This window comes from Octodon degus, unplaced genomic scaffold, assembly GCF_000260255.1.
Source record: "Octodon degus isolate 3935 unplaced genomic scaffold, OctDeg1.0 scaffold00045, whole genome shotgun sequence".
NCBI lineage: Eukaryota > Metazoa > Chordata > Mammalia > Rodentia > Octodontidae > Octodon > Octodon degus.
This window is the reverse complement of record NW_004524621.1, coordinates 2,132,518-2,154,388: the sequence shown is the minus strand read 5'-3', so window position 1 is coordinate 2,154,388 and position 21,871 is coordinate 2,132,518. Positions and strand designations below refer to the sequence as shown.

The 21,871-nt window shown below is 36.6% G+C and overlaps 1 protein-coding gene across 3 annotated transcripts in view; it reads left to right on the top strand.

The window, feature by feature from the left end:
* The window catches only part of Brwd1 (bromodomain and WD repeat domain containing 1), a 153,031-nt gene that overhangs the window by 113,431 nt on the left and 17,729 nt on the right, over nucleotides 1-21,871 (top strand). For 2 of the 3 annotated variants that reach the window (XM_004631770.2, XM_023716036.1), the window contains exons 30-37: nucleotides 3,664-3,819; nucleotides 3,917-4,037; nucleotides 5,667-5,792; nucleotides 7,650-7,722; nucleotides 8,646-8,687; nucleotides 10,781-10,927; nucleotides 11,696-11,848; nucleotides 17,070-17,236. In XM_004631770.2, the coding sequence (XP_004631827.1) occupies nucleotides 3,664-3,819; nucleotides 3,917-4,037; nucleotides 5,667-5,792; nucleotides 7,650-7,722; nucleotides 8,646-8,687; nucleotides 10,781-10,927; nucleotides 11,696-11,848; nucleotides 17,070-17,236 (985 nt within the window). The remainder of the gene's footprint in view (nucleotides 1-3,663; nucleotides 3,820-3,916; nucleotides 4,038-5,666; nucleotides 5,793-7,649; nucleotides 7,723-8,645; nucleotides 8,688-10,780; nucleotides 10,928-11,695; nucleotides 11,849-17,069; nucleotides 17,237-21,871) is intronic. The other variant, XM_023716038.1, reaches the window with a different exon arrangement.

Sequence of the window (21,871 nt, the reverse complement as noted above, 5' to 3'; positions counted from 1 at the left end):
CACACTCTACATCATCGATCACTTTCCTCTTTGGCCCCATAATCTCCTTGATCAGAAAATTTGGGACACTACTGAGTTAACGTGACATTACGGTACAAGTTCTCATATGTTCTGAGTCTTAATTGACCTTGGAAGGCTAGGACCAAAATGTTGGCCTTCCTTGTGGCCCTCCTTTTTCTCTAATTTTTGGTCTGCAAACTTAGGTTGTTAACCCTTCAGAAGAGAAGTTTATTGTTATTACCATCCAATCTAGGCTGTTAAACTTAACCTCACTATCTGTCTGAATATCAAACATCTTGGGCATAACATGGAACAGGTATTTTTCATCAAGTATTAATATGTTGGACTTTTAAGTCCCTACAGAATATGATGAAAAAACATTAAAAAATTTGAATATATTTTTTAAAACAGGCATAAAGAATTATATACTTCTTATGTTTACACATGAGTCCAAAAATCTAACCATATACAAACTTGAAGCAGGACAGTCCCACAACATTCCTTTTCCTGTCTCCTGCCTTCATTCACCAACTAGTGATAATTTAACTTTACTTTTTTCCTCTTGTCTAATTGCTGTGGCTATTGTGCGTTTTAAACAAAAGATCATAAAAGTGTTGTATCCTTAGGGCATCATTTGAGAAGAGTTTTCAGCCATGACTATAACTGAATATATTTACTTTAATAATTTGATGTAGGTAATGTTAAAGTAAACACTGTTTCCTTTATAATTATTGTCTTGTGAAGATTTTTTTTTCCTGCAGAGCCTGGGGATTGAACTCAGGCTGTTGCGCTTGCTTGCCAGGCAAGTGCTTATTCCTCTGAGCCATCTCCTCAGCCCCCTGGAGACATTTTATGTTGGAAATATACTGTTTCCATCCTTCTTTAGCCCACCAATTTTAACATCCATTGATGATTCTTGTTACAAGTACTCATTATGTTTTTTTGCCAAACAGTGATTTTGTTTTCATTTTCTTTCCCATTTAGATGCCTAGTTTTTTTGTAAAATGATGTTATACTCACTATCATTTATTTTGTAGGTAAATTATCACAGATATGACCATTGAGAATCTCTTTCAGGTTGGCACCTATGTCACTTTTTTTTTTTTTTTTTTTTTTTTCTCAGAACCAGGGATTGAACTCAGGCTCTTGTGCTTGCCAGGCAAGCACTTATTCTGCTGAGTTATCTCCCTGGGGCCTCCCCCGCCCATGTCACTTTTGATATTTTTCCATTATTGTTTTACTATTTCTTTATTTTCCTAGTTAAAGGTCTTATGTTTTCCTTATCCTAACTGCTTATTTCATCTTTTTGGGGATATATAATGCCACCAAGGGTATCGTGCACAGGTTACTAGGGGTCTCAGGTGTATATGTAGGATTTCTTTTAGTTTTGCTATTATCTTTTTTTTAGTGAATTTTGGATAGCTGTTATTGTGTGTCTTCAGGTTTATTAATATTTTCTTCTAATCTGCTTTTATTACCACACACCAGAGTTTTTAACTCACACATTGTGTTTTTAATCTGTGGAAGTTGCATTTGGATTTTTTTTTCCACCCCCTCTGTGCACTCTTTATTTGGATGGTGGTATTACTAAATTAATCACTCAGGCTGGCTTCAAAGTTGATCCTGCCTAAACCTTCTGAGAAGCTGGCATTACAGGTGTGTGGTGCAGTGCACAGCTTCCTGCCCTTTTTAAGCATCATGGCTCCTTGTCTCCAATTCTTGTAGTTATTTTTGTTCCTGGCCCTCTGTCATTTTTCACACTTGAAGTCTGGTTGGGGTTAAACATAATAGATGACAAGGAATTCTGCAGCTCTCTCCTTCCCAGCTTCCATACTCTCTCTTGACTCAGGGTTGTGTGTTCACTTAGATGACCCCACCGGCCCACCTGGGTTGCTCTTCTGGCACCATGGCAGGGGCAGTTACTCATGGGAGCTGATGCATGGGATTCATTTTCTTGAAAACATTGTTTTTATAATTTTGTGTGTGTGTGTGTGTGTGCGCATATGTGTGTTATAGTGCTTAGTATATAGACTTCCTATTACTCAATCTGGTTGAAAACAAAATCCTAGTCAACTAACAAGCACCTGCTCTATGCTAGGCATTGTTCTGAGCAACCCTGTGAGGTGGAAACTTTACTATCCCTGATCAGCACGTGGGTAAATTGAGACACAGGTTAAAAACTTGCCTGCTCCGTAGGTTTAAGGCGGTATTGATATAATATGAATTCAGATTCTGGCTTTGTTAAATTAGTGTTTTTTAAGTACTTTTGGCCTTTCTGTTTGTGTGTGGGTGGGGTTTCTGAGTATTGGATTCTGGGCTTGGCCTATGTCAGCCAAGCACTGTACTATTCATGTATATATCCAAATCTTTTCATTTTGAGACACACTCTCCCTAAATAAGCTGGTCTTTTGGGACCACCACCATTCCTGCCTCAACCTGTGAAGTAGCTGAAATTACAGGTGTATACCACCATTCCTGGCTTGGCTTCTTTTGATTAGATAAAATATTAAAGGCATTACTGCAAAATAGATAGTGAAAATAGCAAAATTGATTTATTTTCTTGCAATTTGTTTTATATTCTTATAGGAAGAAAAAGACCAAACAAATTTTCTTTGCAGGAACATGAATTAAAGGCTTATTGGAATAATATACGATCCATACTTTAAAATTTTTCATTGTATAATTGATAATAAGTATTTACTTAATGTGAAATGTGAGCTGAAATAAACCTTTCCTCTTTTACAAAGAAAGACCACTTAAGACTTAGCTCTAATCAGTCAAACCAAAACCTTGAAGAGCTTCCACAAAGATAATTCAAGCAAAAAAAAAAAAAAAAAGATAATTTAAGCAAAGGATGTTATATTTTAACATGTATTAACTGATGTATTTCTAGAGGAAAAGCTCCTGTATACATTTCATCTACTTTTTTAACTTAAAAGCTGGTAAAATTACTGCTCTTTCCAGTGCCTGCATCTTCTCACAGGAAGAATGCTCTGAATAAAACTATCACTGACACACAGTAGTTGGCATTCCTTAGTTGTGTAATAGAAATCATATTTAATAGGTAAAATATTTTCAGCTTCCACATATTTTGTCTTACTTTTTCCTAAGAGTTAAGAAAAAACATCCTGTAAGAAAACTAGCATTGGGCTGGCGAGTTCGCTCAGCGGTCTAAAGTGCCTGCTTAGGCAAGCTTAGGCAAAACGCAAGGACCTAGGGATTGCGGTTCAATCCCTGGCACCACATGTGCCAGCCCCACCTGGGCTGAGCCGGCAAAAAAAAAAAAAAAGTAGTGTTTGTCATGTTTGGGTTATTTTACCTATTTTTTTCTTGACCTTTTAAAAATTAATTTTTAGCAATATTTAAGTTTTAGAACTTTTATCAGATTCACTTTGCATTTTCAGAAATCCCTGGGTTGGTTGTTTGCCTCTTATGGAACTGTGAAGATGGCTTTGTACCTTAAATTTTATCAGGATACATAGGTTATATCTATACCTTAATTTAAGCATTTGGTAATCTCAACTGTAATTTGTTAAAAGTTGCAAATTTAAACTTTTACTGTGGAGAAAATCCAACTTTAGAGGCTTTGATAATTTAATTTCAATATAATATACATTTGGTTGTTTAGTTTTATTTTTCCCTTTTTAAAAACGGGATTTGTAGTTGATCCACCTGAAGAAGTTGGAGCAAGTATTTCTGTTACATCAGATGAGCTAGAGAAGTTGCTGTATAAACCACAAGATGGTGAATGGGGTCAGAAATCAAGAGATGAAGAATGTGAGCGGATTATCAGTGGCATAGATCAGCTGTTGAATCTTGGTAAGTTTTTTTTTTTTTAGGATGATACGCTTCATTTTTAGGTTTCTCAGAAAGAAGCATTTTAAAATAGTCAATATCTCTTTGTCTTCCCTAACAGATATGGCAGCAGCTTTTTCAGGCCCTGTTGATTTATGTACATATCCCAAGTACTGTACTGTAGTAGCTTATCCAACTGATCTTTACACAATTCGAATGAGGCTTGTTAATCGATTTTACAGGTTAGTAGAAAACTACTTTGAAACAATCTTACAAGCTCTTTGGGCATTAAACAAATGGAGGGTAGTGGGTGGCTGATGGTGAATTAAAAGTCATGGCGACTGCTTAACATTTTTTTTTTGTTTTCATTTTCTTTTTTTTTTTTCCTCTCTGTTTCATTTTCTTTAAGATGTGTGAGATAGCTTTTGATAAAATGCCATGTCAAAGTCTTCAATCTGTAGTAGTGTGCTTTTCTTAAAAATTACGTTAGATACTTGCTTTTTATTTATATGTTAAAATTCCTATTTAACTGCTTCTCTTAAAAGTAAAATTAATATTTGGACTTTGATCTTTGATGAAAGAGCAGTCTCCAGAGGCATTGATTTTTTATCATTGGCTTTAGAAAACTGGCAAGTATAAAATTTCCTTAAGAACATACAGCTATTGATAATAATTTATTTTTTAAAATCCCACTACTTTGAGAAATTACTAGTGTACAGAAACCTTCTTGAATCCACAGTTGGCATAATTTGTCAGTGTATGAATATATAAAGGGATGGACATTAGACTCAGAAGTCACTTTACCAATTTCAAGTGAAACTGATTCTTGGAGTTGATGGAATTTAACACATTTTCCTCATTCAGTTTGAACTGCTTTAAAAGGTGTATTGATAAGCATTGTGAAAAACGAAAGTTATTGGTTTGGATTCCTGTATGTGAATAAGTGATCTATTAAGATTTTGTGGTTTTTTTAATTTATTGAGAAAGAAGTAGCAGTGAGATTGTTTCAAAACAGGTTAGTAGTACAGTTACAACAATACATTGAATATTGTCTTTGTAGTAGTTATTCCTAGTACAAGATGCAGACATGGTATCTTGTCAAAACACTTAGCTCAAAACGGTGTGGGTTTTTCTTTTTACTTAAAAAAAAATTTTTTTTTTAACTTTTTAAAAAATTTAGTACAGTTTTCAGGGTCTAACTTTGTAGATCGGACTTGTAGTGATCTGCCTGTGTTCAGCCTCCTCAGAGCTGGGATTACAGGCGTGTGCCACCATGCAGAGTCTTAATAGCTGTCTCAGTGGGCCTTGGTGGTGTGTGGGGGGTGGGGCGACAGCCCCTGTGCTCTGCCTAAGCAGGCGCTTTAGTCTGCAGAGCTATCTGGCCAGCCCTAGGTTTTCTGTTTCAGTGTCCAATATAATTTTATGGCTGACCAAGTTGATACCATTATGTTGTTCAGTTGTTCATTGTAACTTCACATCTATAATTTAATTAATATGCCATAGTGATTTAATTAAGCTGGATTTTTAAAAATATTTCCTTATTTATTACATAGTGAGAGCTAATGGCAGGTCTGATAATTACCAATAACTCAAAGTAACAATGAACCTAAATCTGTCTAGCAAACAGCAAAATCTGCAGTATGATACAAAATATGTATGATTTCCATCGATGAGTCATAGGTACCACTAATCCCTTTTTTGATCACCTATATTCATCATGAAAGGAAGTGTCAAATTCACTTAGAGACTAATGAAAATAATGACATGCTATTTTCCTATCCAAGAACACAGACCTCCCTGCATTTTTTTATTTGAATCGTAGATGTTAATATTTTATTTTTAAGCCATAAATTGTCTTCTTTATTTTGAAGGAGGCTGTCTGCATTAATTTGGGAAGTCCGATACATAGAATATAATGCCAGAACCTTTAATGAACCTGAAAGTGTAATTGCAAGATCAGCTAAAAAGATAACTGACCAGCTTTTAAAGTTTATTAAGTAAGTGATCTTACAGTATTTATGTTGTGCAAAAGTGACTTTGCATGTTGGGCTTACATAACCACCTAGTTTTTATTTTTTACTGTTTGAATTACATGCATTTAATGTTTCACTATAGATGATAATTCTTTACACAGTCATAATTTCAGTAAAATGAGAAATTGAGCAATTCATTTTTGTATTTTTAAAAATTTTGAAATAACCTTACACTATTGAGTTGCCATATTGTACTCTTCATTGGGTCTCCTCAACATTTTAGGTTACTATAACAAACTTACAAATTGTTTAAAAAATTAACTTTGGTATAGTTATTGACCAAAATGTAGAATTTGTTTGGATTTCACTAGTTTTTATACCACTATACTTTTTGTGTTTCAGGATCCAACCTGGAACCCCATTCATTGCATTTAGTGTTCTGTTTTCTTCATTCTTTCCTTTTGTTTCATGAGCTCATCAATTTTATGAATGTTGATTGCTAATTTTATAAAGTAATTAGGTTGGGTTTTCTGGTATTTTCTCATGTTAAGGTAGGCTCTATCTGTAAAAATGTTTTCAAAAGTATGAAAATTTGTATTGTCTTGCATTGGGGACATAATTGGAAATAGGATGGGATCTGATGGAAATTGCGACCTGTGTTTTAGCCCACATGCTCTAGTGAATGTTCCTTGGATGGTGGACAAGTAACTCAGTTCAGCACCATTCTGACTGTAGAGCTTTCTGTATAGCACTTCCTTTTCAAATAGGTGTAGAAAATCCTTGGCAAGGATCCTGTCGTAGAGAAAATAATTCATAGACAGTGCTAACCCTAACATCTATCCAAAAATTGGAGAATAATTTGATTGGTATCAAATTATTGATACCAATATTTTCCTGGCTAATTGTGTCTTAAGTTTTGGAGACTCAAGTAACTTTTCCTCAGATTCACTTACTCATTTTTGTTACTTCCATATCTATATAGCCAATTCTTTAGTGTACTTAAGATAGTGTCTACTTTAATTTCAGCTTCCTTTTTTTTTTCTTTTGTCCCAAATCTTATCTTTGAAATCAGCTCTTTCCTTGATCTTTCTGTGGTACTTATTTATGAATAGTAATACTTAGAAAAGTCATCTACATGTTCAGTCAAGTCAGGTCCAACATGGTAACTTCTGAATTACCAGCTAAATTTTTGTACATACTTAACTGAGGGGGAAAATCCTAAATTAAATTCTAAGGTAAAATTTTAAGATGGTCAGTTATTTTCACAGAGGAGTATCTGAAAACCTGGATTTTTGAAGTTAGTTTTTTGTTTTTGTTTTTATTTTTATTTTAGGGAAGGGTCTTCAGTGTGTCCAGGGTCTCACTATTAGATCAGACTCATAGTGATCCACCTGTTTACAGCCTCCCAAGAGCTGCGATTAGAGCTGAGTGCCACCACATCCAGTCTCAATTTGCTGTCTCAGCCTGCCCTGGGGGCAGGGCTGTCTGGCAGGCCCAGGGATCAAAAACCAGTCCTTGCACCTGCTTGCAGGTGCTTTAATCTGCTAAGCTATTTGGCTGGCTTTAAAAAGTTGAGAATGATTTTTATTTATTTATTTTTTTTTTTGGCTAGCTGAGGCTGCCTTAAGGGCAGGTCTGGTAATCAGGTGGAAGTGAGGATCGAACTGAGGTATCCTGTGCCTGACTGCATTTGCATGAGCAGGTGCTTAAACAACTGAGCTAACTGGAAGGCCCCCCGAAGTTAGTTTTTTCTAAGTTGGAACACTTTATATTTTGTATAAATATTGTATATATTTTGTATGTATTTTATTAGTATATAGTTTGAATCCTTTGCAGCAGTAACTATATCTGCATAGTATTTGTGTGAAAATATCTTTTTAGAAATCAAGATTGCACAAATATTTCGGAACTGTCTAACACATCTGAAAATGAAGAACAAAATGTGGAGGATCTGGTATGGAGTTTGTAAATTTTATAATTTTCTTAATTTCCAATGGTAATTTAAAATGATTAAGTTGAAAATATCAGTTTTTACTATATTTAAATGGGAATAGGGCATTTGATAAGAGTATATTTTCTTGAATTATCCAGTGAGGTAATTTCAGTCAATTATTGATACCATTTAATATATGTCTAACTCATTTCAGGTGTAGAATATTCTTTTTTTCATATTTTAGCTAGTGAAAAGTATGTTATAAAAAGTACACTAGAAATACTATTGACAAGACCAGTATCTCTATGTATTGAGAGTAGCTATAATTGTCTCTGATATACTTCCTTCAAGATGTTGTTAAAGTTTATGCAAACAGCAAGGTTTTGTATGTGATTTCACTTCATACAGAGTTAGGCTATGGAATGGAGTTGCAGAAAAGATGCTGTTTAAAGACAATGTAATGTTGATTTCTATACAGATTTACTATAGTTCATTTATTTATTTGCTAATGTATGACAGAATAATAATAATGGTTATACTAATAAATAATTAGGAAATAAGAAAATATATAGAGTACAAAAATTCAGGAGTTGTAGGGAGACTGTATTTCTGGAGTTCTTGCACTGAAGATAAAAACGCAAACTTGAAGCTTATTTTGTGCATTTCATAGTTAGAAAATGTACAGAGTAACTCTTTATAATACCACAACTTTTGAAATTTAGCATTAGTGTATGTCCTGAGGGAATGTGCAAAATGTTTAAGAGGAATGGTTGATGTTTTGAAGTCTGTACATCCAACCACAGATACTGATAGTCTAGTTTGAGATTTTGCTCATAACAGGTTATAACCCTGTTAAGACTAAATGTCTTTGATTGCATTTTATTAGGATTATTATCTTCCTATTGAGAATCTTAACAGGTAAAGTGATCTGATTTTCTTCCTAGGATGACAGTGATGTTCCTAAAACATCCTCTGGAAGGAGGAGAGTAAGTTACTCTGCATGAATGACTGTTATATTTGGTTTGTTTTTTGCTTAAAAATCAAATCTTTACGATTTTAGGTTTTACTTTGGAGGAGTAATCGATACAGATACTGGATATCTTAGAAGAGAATCACTAAATGCTGCCTAAGTAGGAAAAAATGTTTAGTGCAAGAGTTATGATTTGAGCTATATTGTTAGGATACGATGGAGTAAGATGAGGAATTTTTTTAAAAGGGAATACTAAAGACAAAAAAATGTATGCAAATATGTTATATAGAGTCATTGGCATGCAGGTGGGTGTGTCTGACCATATTACCAGCAGATGTTGATGATACTAGAACCCAGGGATATCATTCATATTTAAAGCAGAGACTCAGTTACACAGTTGAAATGGAAAGATAGACTTTGAATGCTAAGAAGACAGGTATTAAAGGAGTTGGGTAAGGAGCACATTCTGTAAGTAATAGTGTTAAGTGTGGGAATCTAGTCAAAGGGGTGGTTGTTGGAACGGAGAAAGGAAGTGTTAGCCTGGTTCTGGGGAAAACCAGAATTTAGTAACTGAATGTTCTTTAAAAATGGGGATTTGTTACAAAGTTGAGATTGAAGGTTAAAGGGCAAGGGTGCACAGAAATAAGTTTAGGAAATTGGATAATTAAGCATCCTGTAAGTTCTCATGTAATAGGTTCATAAGAAAATGGTTAAACATCTTGACCCAGTTTGCTCTAAATTTCATCCAAATGTTTCTTAAATTTAAGCATTTTTATCAAATATTTTTTCTCCTTGTTTGCCACCCCAAGTAACATTAAGAAGTTAGACCTACCTTGCCATAGTGGTACCTTTCTATAATTCCAGCATTTTGAGGTCAACCTGAGCTACATAGTGACTTTTGTTACCAGCTTGAAGTGGGGAGACTTTGTGTCCCAGAAAAGTTAAACATGTAATAATCTCACCTGATTTTTCTGGAACTTCATTTCTAAGTAGACTCTCAAGTGTTAAGCATCTGCATTTTCTCTTAGCACATGTCAGTTAAGCCTTTTTAACAATTAAAGATGTGTTGTTTGACAGTTCTCTGTGTAAGAATTTCGATAGGAGGGGGTTGCAGAGATAACTCAGTGGTCTTAAGTGCCTGTCTTGGCAAGTGTAAGGACCCAGTTTGATCCCCAGTACCACATGCCATGCTGGCCCCACTCCAGATATACCCAGCCAGCCAAGACCAGGCATGGTGGCATGTGCTTGTAATCCCAGCACTGGGGAGGCTGAAGCAAGAGGATCACTGTGAGTCTGAGCAGTGTAGTGAGACCCTGTACTAAATACATAAAATTAAAACAAACAAACAAAAACCAAAAACTTCAATAGGAGTCTGTCTTCCTGGGCTCAAATTATGGTGTTGGCTAGGCTGAAAGCGCCAGTGGGGCAGGGTTTTGCCTTGTCTGGCTGTAGGGGCTGCCTCCATGCTTTGTGCTAGGTGTCTTGTGTCTGCAGCCAGCAGAGTTACTTTCTTTCACCTCCTTCTTACCATGACTCTTGTGATTACATTGGGCGTATGCAGTTAATCCAGGATACTCAGCCATCTTGGATTCCATGGCTTTAGTTACATCTCTGAATCACCTTTTCCTGTGGAAGCTAATCTGATCATAGGTTCTGAGGATGTGTTGCTGGTGTGGCCATTATTCTGCCTATTATATTATTGAGTGCAACACTTCATATACTGTGAAAACCTACTGTGTAACCTTGGGAGAGAGGTGGTGGAATAGCTTTTCACTAGACTGTGTGCTCTGGGTGGAATATATTTTTAATAGCTAATCCTACAATTTTTCTTACCTTGAGAGAAGTTATATCAAAAATAATGTTAAATGGCTTGTTTTTAAAATTTCATTTCTGGAGATTGGTGTTGAGAGCATATGTGAATGACATGATTAGAGTTTTAAAGAAGTGTAGAGTTTTCTAAAACAGCCTAACATACGGTTATAGTTCTTATGGTACAATACAAAAAATAGCATTTCAGTTGCATTTTTGCAGCAGTCATATATCATAATATGATTTTTTTTTCCTCCTGTAATCTGAAAAAAACTTTCAATATTATGGACACATTTTTAGGCCCATGGCTGGAAACAAAAGAGCAGCAGAGCTGCCAGCTACCTTGAAAACAGCTGGAAGAGACAGTGTAAAGAGCTGGTGAACCTGATTTTCCAGTGTGAGGACTCAGAGCCATTTAGACAGCCAGTGGACCTAGTGGAGTATCCAGTAAGTCTCTATCATCTTGTTTGGTGAATTGGAGATGGGGGGGGTATGTAATTAAAGCTTGAAGAGTGGAAATCTAGGCTTTATGTTAGCATTCTTCCACTTGTCACTAAATTAATATAGAAGTGTATGTTAGTCCTAGCTCGTTTAAAGACTTAGCCAATACTACATAACATTGGGGGCGGGCTCTGCTTGATTCTCCATGTATAGGCTGAGCAGTAGGAAAACTGAAAATCAGATAAAATTTCACTCATAAATAAAAGAAAATCTTAAAAAAATAAGATTATAAGAACACAGATTTACTGTAGGAAGCTTGGGAATTATAGGAAATTTCCTGCTACCAGAAGTTAGTCATTTATATTTTGAGGTATTTTTTCCTACTTTTTGTCTGGATCTCTTTTCAAATGCTATTAATGAACCCTTAAGATCCTTCTAACTTGTTTTCTCTTCCTGCTAACATTTAAAATATTTTAGAGACTTTAAGTTCATCTTTTGGGGCTGGCGAGACAGCTCAGCGGACTAAGCACCTGCTTAGGCTAGAGCAGGGACTGGGGTTCAATCCACAGTGCCTCATGTCTCGCCGGCCCCACCCCTGGGTGCACTGAGCTGGTGTGTGTGGGTGTGGTGGCGCATGCCTGTAACCACAGTGCTGGTAAGGCTGAAAACAGGAGGACCATTATGAGCCCGAGCTGTGTAGTGAGACCCTGTACAAAATACATTTTTTTAAAAAAGTTCATCTTTGACTAATTAATTGTTATTTTTAAAACCTAGGACTACCGAGATATTATAGATACGCCAATGGATTTTGGAACAGTGAGGGAAACTCTAGAAGCAGGAAATTATGACAGCCCTTTGGAATTTTGCAAAGACATCCGGTTAATATTTAGCAATGCCAAAGCATATACACCAAACAAAAGGTCAAAGGTAATTTGTTAAAATGATTTGTTTAAAATATGTATGATCATGTATTTTTGCATTTGCTGATAGAGGGTGGAGCATTAAAGATAAGATAATAATATGAGACTGCTATGAAGATTGGAGATATTGCCTATAGCTATAGTTTTGGTCTTCCAGCAGTTGATGTTTATCACCTCCTAAAAATTTCTAAACAAAGATTGATGAGAATAAAGATACCGGTAGAAAATGAACAAGTGTAATACAGAGAATGAAAAGACTTTTTTATACATTGAAGTTTCTTACAAACACATTGGAAATGTTGGCAAAATATTAAAAGTAATAAAAATAAAAAGGCTCAGGCAAGGCCTGGAGCTGTATAGCTCAGTGCTCTTTGGGTTCAGTTCCTAGGAGCACAACATTTAAAAAGTGATAAAAGGAAAATCTGGTGTATAGTTGTAACTGCTTACACTAACATCTTGAATCTGAAATGTTATTGTTTAAGAACAAATAGCACATTCCTCAGTTTTTGTTACATGTTTTATGTTAATTTTTCAGTTCTTTGTGAGGTGTAATAAATGTCAAGGTTTCCACGTCACATTCTTGGTGAATTCATGCACATCACCTTCATAGCCAGTGTGATGAATACTATAAATAACACAAAGGAGAGATGTAAAGTAGGATGCTTGTTTGATCTAGTGGTTTCTGTCTTCATTTCCTATAATACCTCTGTTGTCCGCACTTTCCTACCTGGCTTCTCCCGCACTGCTCCATCCAGGCTTAGTGGCAGAAGTCTTGCTGCATTTGATTGCCAGGTTGCTTATTGGGTCAGGTTAACATTCAAGCCCAATATTTTCCAATATTTGGAAAATTCCAGCTATTCAGAACAAAGGCTCAGATATTTGTATTTTGAAAGTCACTGTGACATTTATAATGATCCAAAAGAAGACCGAATCAAACTTTCCACCAAGAGAAGAATAAATAAGATGTGTTATACCCATTTATCCATACAATGAAAGCTATTTGGCCATAAAAAGAAATGAAGTTCAGACACATGCTACAATGTGGATGAATCTTTAAGACATGTTAGGTAAAATAAGGCATGCCTGTAATCCCAGCTCTAGGGAGACTGAAAGCAGGAAGATCACTATGTGAGACCCTGTACCAAATAGATGTTAGAAAAAGAAGAAGAAGAAAGAGAAAAAAGAGATGGCTAGTGAAAGGGACTCTGAATTGATTGGTTCATATATCACAAGTATATTTGCAGGAAGTTGTTTGCTCTCTAGGAATTGGCTAGCTCTGGGATGCAACTAGTATCATGGGCCCATATGCTTGAGTATTACAGAAAATTAAGTCAGGTATAGTGACTCTTACCTGTAATTCCAGTTATTTGGGAGCCTTAGGCAGGAAGCTTGCAAGTTCAGGCCAGCCTGGGCAAGTTAGACCTTGATTTAAAATTAAAAACAAAATGGGCTGGAATGTACCTCAGTGGTAGAGATTACTTAAGTTCAGACTCTTAATACTGTCTATATGTGGAGAGGCAGTACAGCAGATGTAAAAAATGTAGTAAGTATTCTAAGGGTCTTGGGCATGTTTTCATGGCTTATTGGCTCTTTTTATATCTTCTTAACATTAGCTGATCAAGTCCTTTGCTCATTTAAGAAATTGCACTGTTTGTAGTGTGTGAGTGTGGGTTTTTTTTTGTTGTTGTTGTTTCATATACATCTCCTTTCCCCATAATTGGGACCTTGCGCTTGCCAGGCAGGTCGTGATGCTGCTGAGCTTTTCTGCCTGGTCCTGTTGTTGTTTCTTGAGACAGAGTCTCACTGTGTAGTTTAGGCTGGGTTTGGACTCACTGTGTAGTCCAGGTTGGCCTTGAACTCATGGTAATCTTTTTGCCTCAATCTCCAGAGTGCTGGAATTATAGGCATATGTCTCCATGCCTAGCAAGTATAGTTCTTCTCTATTAAAGATACTACACTTTTATGAGATACGTAGATTTTTTTTTTTTACTGTGTTGGTGATGTCCTTTGATTCACAATAGTTCTCAATTTTGAAGTCCAGTTTATTTGTATTTTCTTTTGTTTCTTATGCTTTTGATTTCATATCTTAGTAAACGATTGCTGAGTCAGCATCCTACAGATGTCCCATGTTTTGTGAAGATTTTGTGGTTTAATTCTTACATTTAGATTATTGAGCCATTTTGAGTTAATATTTGTATATGATGTGAGGTGGGAGCCCAAGCATTCTTTTCTGTTGGAAATTGAATTGTTTTACCACCCTTTGTTGAAGAGAGTACTCTTTTTCCGTTATCAGATAGATAATGGCACTCTTGTTGGAAACCATTTAGCCATCAGTTTTCATTCTGGGCTCTCAAATCTAGTGAATTCAGTGTGTGCATTTGTTCATGTGCTCATAACATTCTTTACTATGGCTGTAGAGTGGGCTTTGAAATCATGTGTGAACTTCCAGATTTGCTCTTTCGGCTGTGGTACCTGGAGGTTGTTGGAGATCACTGTGTACCAAAAACTGGTTTTTCCACTTCTTCAAAGTTTTGTTAGGGACTGTGTTAAGAGCACAGGCATATACTTTCATGAATAATGTAATGTTCTCCTGTTAAAAGTACTTATTTTTTAGTTCTGAACATGGGATAGCTTTCTATTTTAGACTTTAATTTCTTCCAGCAGTGTTTATTTTGGAGTATGGGTTTATACCTGCTTAGCTCAAAGCATTCCTGGATATTTTATTCTACAGAGCCATCTTCCTGGCTCATTCCTGGATATTTAAATGTAAATGGAATTACCTTCTTAATTTTGGATTGTTTATTGCCATTGTGTAGAAACATAATTGCTTTTTACATATTATTTTTGTACTTTGTGATTTTCCTAAATTCATTTATGATCCCTAGTAGCTTTCTTGTGTATTTTTTGTGAATTTCTGTATTTATAAGACCATGTTATCTGTGAATAGAGACACCTAAAATAAAGTTTTAATTTATTTGGACATAGTAACATAATTCAAAGATGAACAACAGTTACTAATCAAACAGTAGCAATTGTAACAGCATACTGTAATAAAAGTTCAGTGACTGTGTTCTGTTGCTCGCCTCCCAAGGGAAAGGCATTCTGTACAGTGTGGTTACACTGGACTGAGAGAAAATTCACTGCCCGAGTGAGATAGCACGACATTGTATCATGTTCTTCACTATGTTGAATAGCTTGAAACTTGTCATTAATTTATTTAAAAATTTCTTATTGGATTGTGGAGATAGTTCAGCAGTCTAAGTGCCTGCCTGACAAGCACAAGGACCTGGGTTCGATCCCTGGTGCAGCATGCTGTGCTGGCCTGGAACCCCAGGTGTACCATGCTGGCCCCAAAACCAGGTGTGGTGGCGCACACTTGTAATCCTGGCACTCAGGGAGGCTGAGACAGGAGGATCACTATGAGTCTAAGCTTCATAGAGAGACCTTGTACCAAACAAATAAATAGATTGTAAAAAGAAATTTTTTATTAATATATTTGGACCATGGGTAACTGAAACCACAGATAAAATTTGTATACAGTGTTGAATAGCAGTGGGGAAATGTACAGTGTTGAATAGCTGTGAGTTTCCATAAATATCCTTTGTCATGTTGAGATGGTTGTCAGTTTTAGCATTCTTTGTAGTTAGTCACTATTTTGAACTGAGCTGTATTACTGTTGTTATTATTATTATTTTCTGTGAAAACTATTTAAAAAATTAAAAATGGTGATAACGAGAGGTTCCAAACTTAAAATAATCTACAAGAAAGTATTCATCTTGTTAAAGTTGGTGATAATAAGCTAGTATTCAGGTTTAAAAGAAAAGAATAAATTTACAAAATATTTGAAATTGTTAAAGTATTTCAGAGGTGAAATATGACAAATTTGACATTTTCTTAGTTTAGTGCTTTTTTTTTTTTTTTTTTTGGTGCAGTGTCTCACTACACAGCTGAGATTAATAGTGATCCACCTGTTTTCACCCTCCCTAGTGCTGGAATTACAAGCGAGAGCCACCATTCCCGAACTCCATTGCCAGCTCAGCATTCCTGGATGTGGGGCCAGTGTGGCATGTAGTTCCAGGGATCAACCCTTGCCCCCTGCGCTTACCTAGGCAGGCACTTAGTTCACTGTGCTATCTCACTGGCCCTTAAATTTGCCATTTTGAGGAGGTGCATGTGAGATTCGTCTATGTGGTATGATTTAAAAAATATGTTGAATATTTGAATTTTAAAAGTTTATTACAGTAAAAGTGACATTGCCATTAATTCCCTTCAAAATACCCTCTCTTGCTTTAAACACAAGTAATTCATTATTCTTGCCACTTTCTAAAGAAGCTGCAGAAATCTCTTTTGTATCCTTAGGCATGATTCACACTTAGAGCTAGGTGATATCCCAGTCAAGTTGCAGAGAGAGATTGATACCAGTGTGTTTTAACTCTTGATCTAGAGATTCTACTCTTTTGCTGCATAAATAGCAGTCTTAAAATGATGGTGCTGGGGATATAGCTCAGCTATACTGCATCTGCCTGGCAAGCACAAGGTTCTGAGTTCAATTTCTGGCACCAAACAAACAAAATGAACCAACTTTCAAGCTAGCTTGAGAAGGGTACATTTTTGGGTTTTTACATGACAATGTGAAAATGGAACAAACACCCAACTGAAATCCTTTAACATATAGATGTTAATCCTGGATTCTAGGTCCTAGAGAGTTGCTTGGTTTAAAAAAAACTAATTTCTGGGGCCAGCGAGATAGCTCAGTGGTCTAAAGTGCCTGCTTAGACAAAGTGCAGGGACCACGGTTCGATCCCCAATACCACATGCTGCACCATCCCCACCCCTCAGGGTGGGCTGAGCTGGCCACCAAAATAAATAAATAAATAAATAAATAAATAAATAAATAAATAAATAAAATTCTTGCTACTTGATGTGTACATAGATGATGGCAGGAACAGAATGGGAATGCATAAGCAATTACTCATAAGTCAGTGATATATTGCAAATAATCTCAGTGATTATAATTAAAAAAAACCTCAGTAGCTGGGCATGGTGGTTCATGCCTGTAATCCCAGCACTCAGGAGGATTGTTACAAGTTGAAGACCAGCCTGGGCTACAAAGTGAGCTCAAGGCCAGCCTGAACTGCATAGTGAGACCCTCTCTCCAAGAGACAAAACAACAACAACAACAGTACTTTAAAAGATACAAGATAATTTTTGCTTTTACATCCTCACAGATTTACAGTATGACCCTGAGATTGTCTGCTTTATTTGAAGAAAAAATGAAGAAAATTTCTTATGATTTTAAAATTGGTCAAAAATTCAATGAAAAGCTTCGACGAAGTCAGAGGTTCAAGCAAAGGCAAAATTATAATGGTGTTGTTCAGCCCAACAAAAGTATAAGGTAAAGTGGTTATGGCTTTATATATAATTGATTTTTAGGATTATGATTTAGGGCTTTACTTACTACAAATTCTGAATGTTTTTCGAATACTATTCAGAGAAGACTAGTGGTTTTTACAGCCAAAAACATTTTTGTGAATATGGAGCTGTTGTGCTGATTTGTAATTTTGTAAATGTTTAAGCATTTGATGGAAATTAATAGATTTTTAAAAAATATTTATCAAGGATTAAAGTCTCATTTATTTCTTTTGTAATGAAGATGGCTCTTTAATGTAGAGTAAAATGATTATTATGCATGCCTTTGTGCATTTCATTGTGTAATGAAAGAGGTTTTATTAAATATAACTTTGTGAGGATTGTGTAGAAAAAATGAAGGGCTTATTCCTTTCAGCAGTAATTTTATTTTATTTATTTTATTTATTTTAGAGTATAATTAAATTGTTATTTATTTATTTATTTATTGACAACTCATACAGAATTTTACTTAACAAAGTAATATGAATTTCACAGTATTTGTTGTAATACATGGTATTGTCTTACAACCAGCTATTTATATTACCAGATATATACACATAAAATTGGAAGAAGAAGAAAACTGGAGCAATGTATAAGAAATTAAGAAAAGAAAAAGTACAAACAATTGAAAAAAGGAGGCGAAGCTAATTAGAGCATTGACTGCTTCTTTCCATTTCCACTTTAAAAATTTATTTATTTATTTATTTTTTGTCCTGTCAGAGGTGAATATTCTATTGGCATCTAAATACTATAAGTGTTTGAATTCAACTAAACATCTAACACTGTCTAGCAGTCTACAATATTAGTGGATTATTCTCAAAAGTTATTGACTTGAGCCGTTTACAGCTCTTCGTATTAATATGGATTTACTTTATATACCTCATTTTTATACTTTTCTACTGGATGGTTAAGACCAAGATAAAGCAAGACCTATATACCCAGAAATGTAACTTTTGTATCTGATAAGGTCAGCCAAGTACTCTCAGAATTTATCCTGTAGCCCTGTACCACCTTTTGTACATCCTTTTGTCAGTGTCTGACATGAGGATGAGTCATGGCCATTGCTTGACCAATTTGCTCTCTGTGAAGGCTTGAGAAAATGTTTTTTCTCTCCATGTGACTCTCCCCAGGCTCACTTTAGATCCTCCAACACATTTCTCTGTGGCTCCATAATCTTCTTGATCAGAAAATTTGGAGCACAACTGAGTTACATGTTGTTACAGTACAGGTTGTCCTATGTCCCGAGTCTTCACTGACCTTGAAAGGCTAGGGCCAAAATGTTGGCCAATCATGCAGCCCTTTTCTCCAATCAGCAGTAATTTTATATTTATATTCTGTCTTTGCCTACATAACTCACTTTCGTATCAAATTTTAGGTGAAGCTTGTAACGTGAAGTTTTACATTACAATGTGAAAATAGTAATTTTGAGTTTGTCCCCATGTATATATTGAATGTGTAGTGTACTGTTGATAGTTTTTCTTTGTGGTTGGTCTGATTTCAGGCTGGCTTTGAACTCTGTGTAGCATAGGCTGGCCTTGAACTCACAGTGGCCTCCTGCCTCTGCCCCACAAGTGCTGGGATTACAGGCTTATACCACTATGCCTACTCAACATTCCCATTTAGAAAAGTGTTCATTTGAATTACTCTGTGGTTAACAATGTTTTTCCAGCCTGAGGACTTTTTATTTTGGTACTGGGGAATTGAACTCAGGACCTTGTGCTTGCCAGGCACGTACTTATGCCACTGAGCTATGTCCCCAGACCACTGAAGGACATTTTTAAAATATTTCCTATAGAATAGAAAAGTGGTAATAAATTTGTACTGTGTATCTACTAGTGTCTTAGTTTATCTTCATCATGGAAGGTTTCTTTTTCATTCATATGGAATTCTTAATTGATATATTATCTACCCATCAGCATTTTTTAAAATGTATTTGGTACAAAGTCTCATTTGCAGCTTGGATTCATAGTCATCTTCCTGTTTTCAGCCTCCCCAGCACTGGGATTACAGGCATGTGCCACTACACCCAGTCTGGGTGGCTAGCTCAGCGCACCCATGGACAGGGCTGGTAGGGTATGTGGTGCCAGGGATTGAACCCCGGCCCCTGTGCTTGCAAAAGCAGGCACATGGTCTGCTGAGCTATCTTACCAGCCTACCCATCAGCATTTTGGATGAGCTGTCCTACTGCCTTCTAATCCCATTATTTTTGAAGAGAAGTTAGGTATTAATCTTTTTTTAATGTTTTTAGTACAGGGTCTACAAGGATCTCACTGCCTAGATTGGACCAAAGTGATCCTCCTGTTTTCAGCCTCCCAAGCACTGGGATTACAGGTGTGCACCACGATGCCCAGGCTCAGTCACTGTCTCAGCAAGTCTTGGGGGCAGGGCCAGCATGACTTGTGGTGCTGGGGATCAAACCCTGGTCCCTGTACTCTGCCTAAGCAGGTGCTGTAGTCCGTTGAGCAATGTGGCCAGCCCCTAGATATTAGTCTTAACTAAGGTTTCTTCCTTGTAGAAATTGTTCTATATCTTTAGCTTTCAACTGACTGTGTTATTTGTATGTTTGGATATCTTTGAGTGTGTTAGTCCAGTTTTGTGGATGTTTAATGTTTTTCATATTTGAGAGGTTTTTGTTCACTGTTTCTTTAAATATTCTGCCTCTTTTTCCCCTTCCCTTTTGGCATTCCTACTTCATGTAGCAGAAAAAGTGGAATGCTGAAGTTCCCGTCCCCATGGCTCTCTCATTTTTACTTCATTGTCTTTTCTCTCCATTCCTCAGACCAGATAATCTTTAGTGATGTGTCTTCCAGTTCTGATTCTTCTGCCAGCTCATATCCTGCTGCTGGGCCTGAATATTCATTTCACTTACTGTACATTTGGGTTTTTTTGTTTTGTTTTGTTTTTAAAGTTAAAAGGCTCCTTAATTTTTTTATTCCTGGTCCCACTGCCTCAATGTAGAGAGCAGTGTACCTGATGCAATGAAAAGAAAGAAAAAGACAAAGCTAGAACAGATAAAAGACCTCAGGAATGTACATCTAATTGATACTACGTTGCATTAATCAATAGCTGCACTTTTTACAAACTGTGGCTATGACAGTCCTGAACCAGAAGGGTTTCCGTTGAAGCTGCAGTAACTTTTCTGACTATGGATCATTGTTCCTTCTCTGCCAGATTTTTGCAGTTCTTCTAATGCATTTGGGACGACTGTCTCAAAGTAACCTGCAGCTTTCCTCACAACTCCTCTCTCTCTCTCTCCTGCTAAGAACTGTAGCCCTGTTTTGTTTTGTTTTTTTAAAACCTTCTACTACTCTATCCACCACCATAGGGACTGCCAGAGCTTCTTCCACCAAAACTGCCCTCCTTCATGGGGCCATAATTTGATTGCTGCTGTCCACTGCAATTTCCAAAATCATTATAGTTCCCACCACCACCATAGTTACCACTACCAAAATTTCCTCCTTCATTGTAACCATCATATCCTCCTCCACCACCACCGTATCCACCACCTTGGTTTCCATATACTGGTCCACCACCACCATACCCTCCTCTACTACTATAACCAGGACCACCACCATAGTTTCCTCCATCACCTCCAGATCCGTTATATCCACCATTACCTCCTCCATAACTACCTCTACTGCCACCTCCTGCACCACCTTAACCTCTTCCACCAAAGTTTCCACCGTGGCCCAAATTTCCTCCACCCCCTCCAAAGTTTCCTTCACGATCCATAAGGTTGCCAGATCGACCTCCACGGCCTTCTGTGATCCAGCAGACTACATCTCTTGTTTAGAAAGGGCCTTTTTCACTTCATAATTATGCCCATTAATAGTGTGGCATTTCTGAGCAACAGTTTAATCAACTGTGTCATGATCATCAAAAGTTACAAAAGCAAATCTTTTTCCCACTCTGCCTGTCTTCCATAACTTCTGTGGTTTCAATCTTGCCATGTTTTTCAAAGTAGTTTCTCAAATTATGTTCTTCTGTATTTTCTTTAATACCACCAAAAATTGTCTTCACTATTAGATGGGCACCAGGCTTTACTGAATCCTCTCTAGAAACAGCTCTCTTTGGTTCCACGACACGCCCATTAACTTTGTGTAATCAGGCACACATTGCTGCATGCACCTCTTCAACACAAGAGTAAGTCACAAAACCAAAGCGTCTGGAGCGTTTTGTTGGAGGATCTCTCATCACCACCCAATCTGTGAGTGTGCCCCATTTCTCAGAATGTCCTCTTAAACTATCATCGGTAGTTTCAAAACTCAGACCACCAATAAACAGCTTCCTCAACTGCTCTGGCTCCTTTGGATCATGGCCTTCATTTTGAGACCAGACTCGCCTCTTCCAACTCAAGTTCAGTATGGGATCCACTTACTGTACATTTGAACTCTGGAATTTCTGTTTGGATTTTCCTATTATCTGTCTTTATTTATATTCTGTATTTGATGAGTCATTGTTAAAACTTTTTTGGTTCTTTGTTTTTGTTTTTGGTTCTTTGTTTTGTTGGTACTGGGGATTGAACTCAGGACCTTGTGCTTGCCAAGCAGGTGCTTATGCCACTGAGCTATCTTCCTTTCCTGTCCCTCTTCTCCCCCCTCTTCTCTCCCCTTCCCTCCTC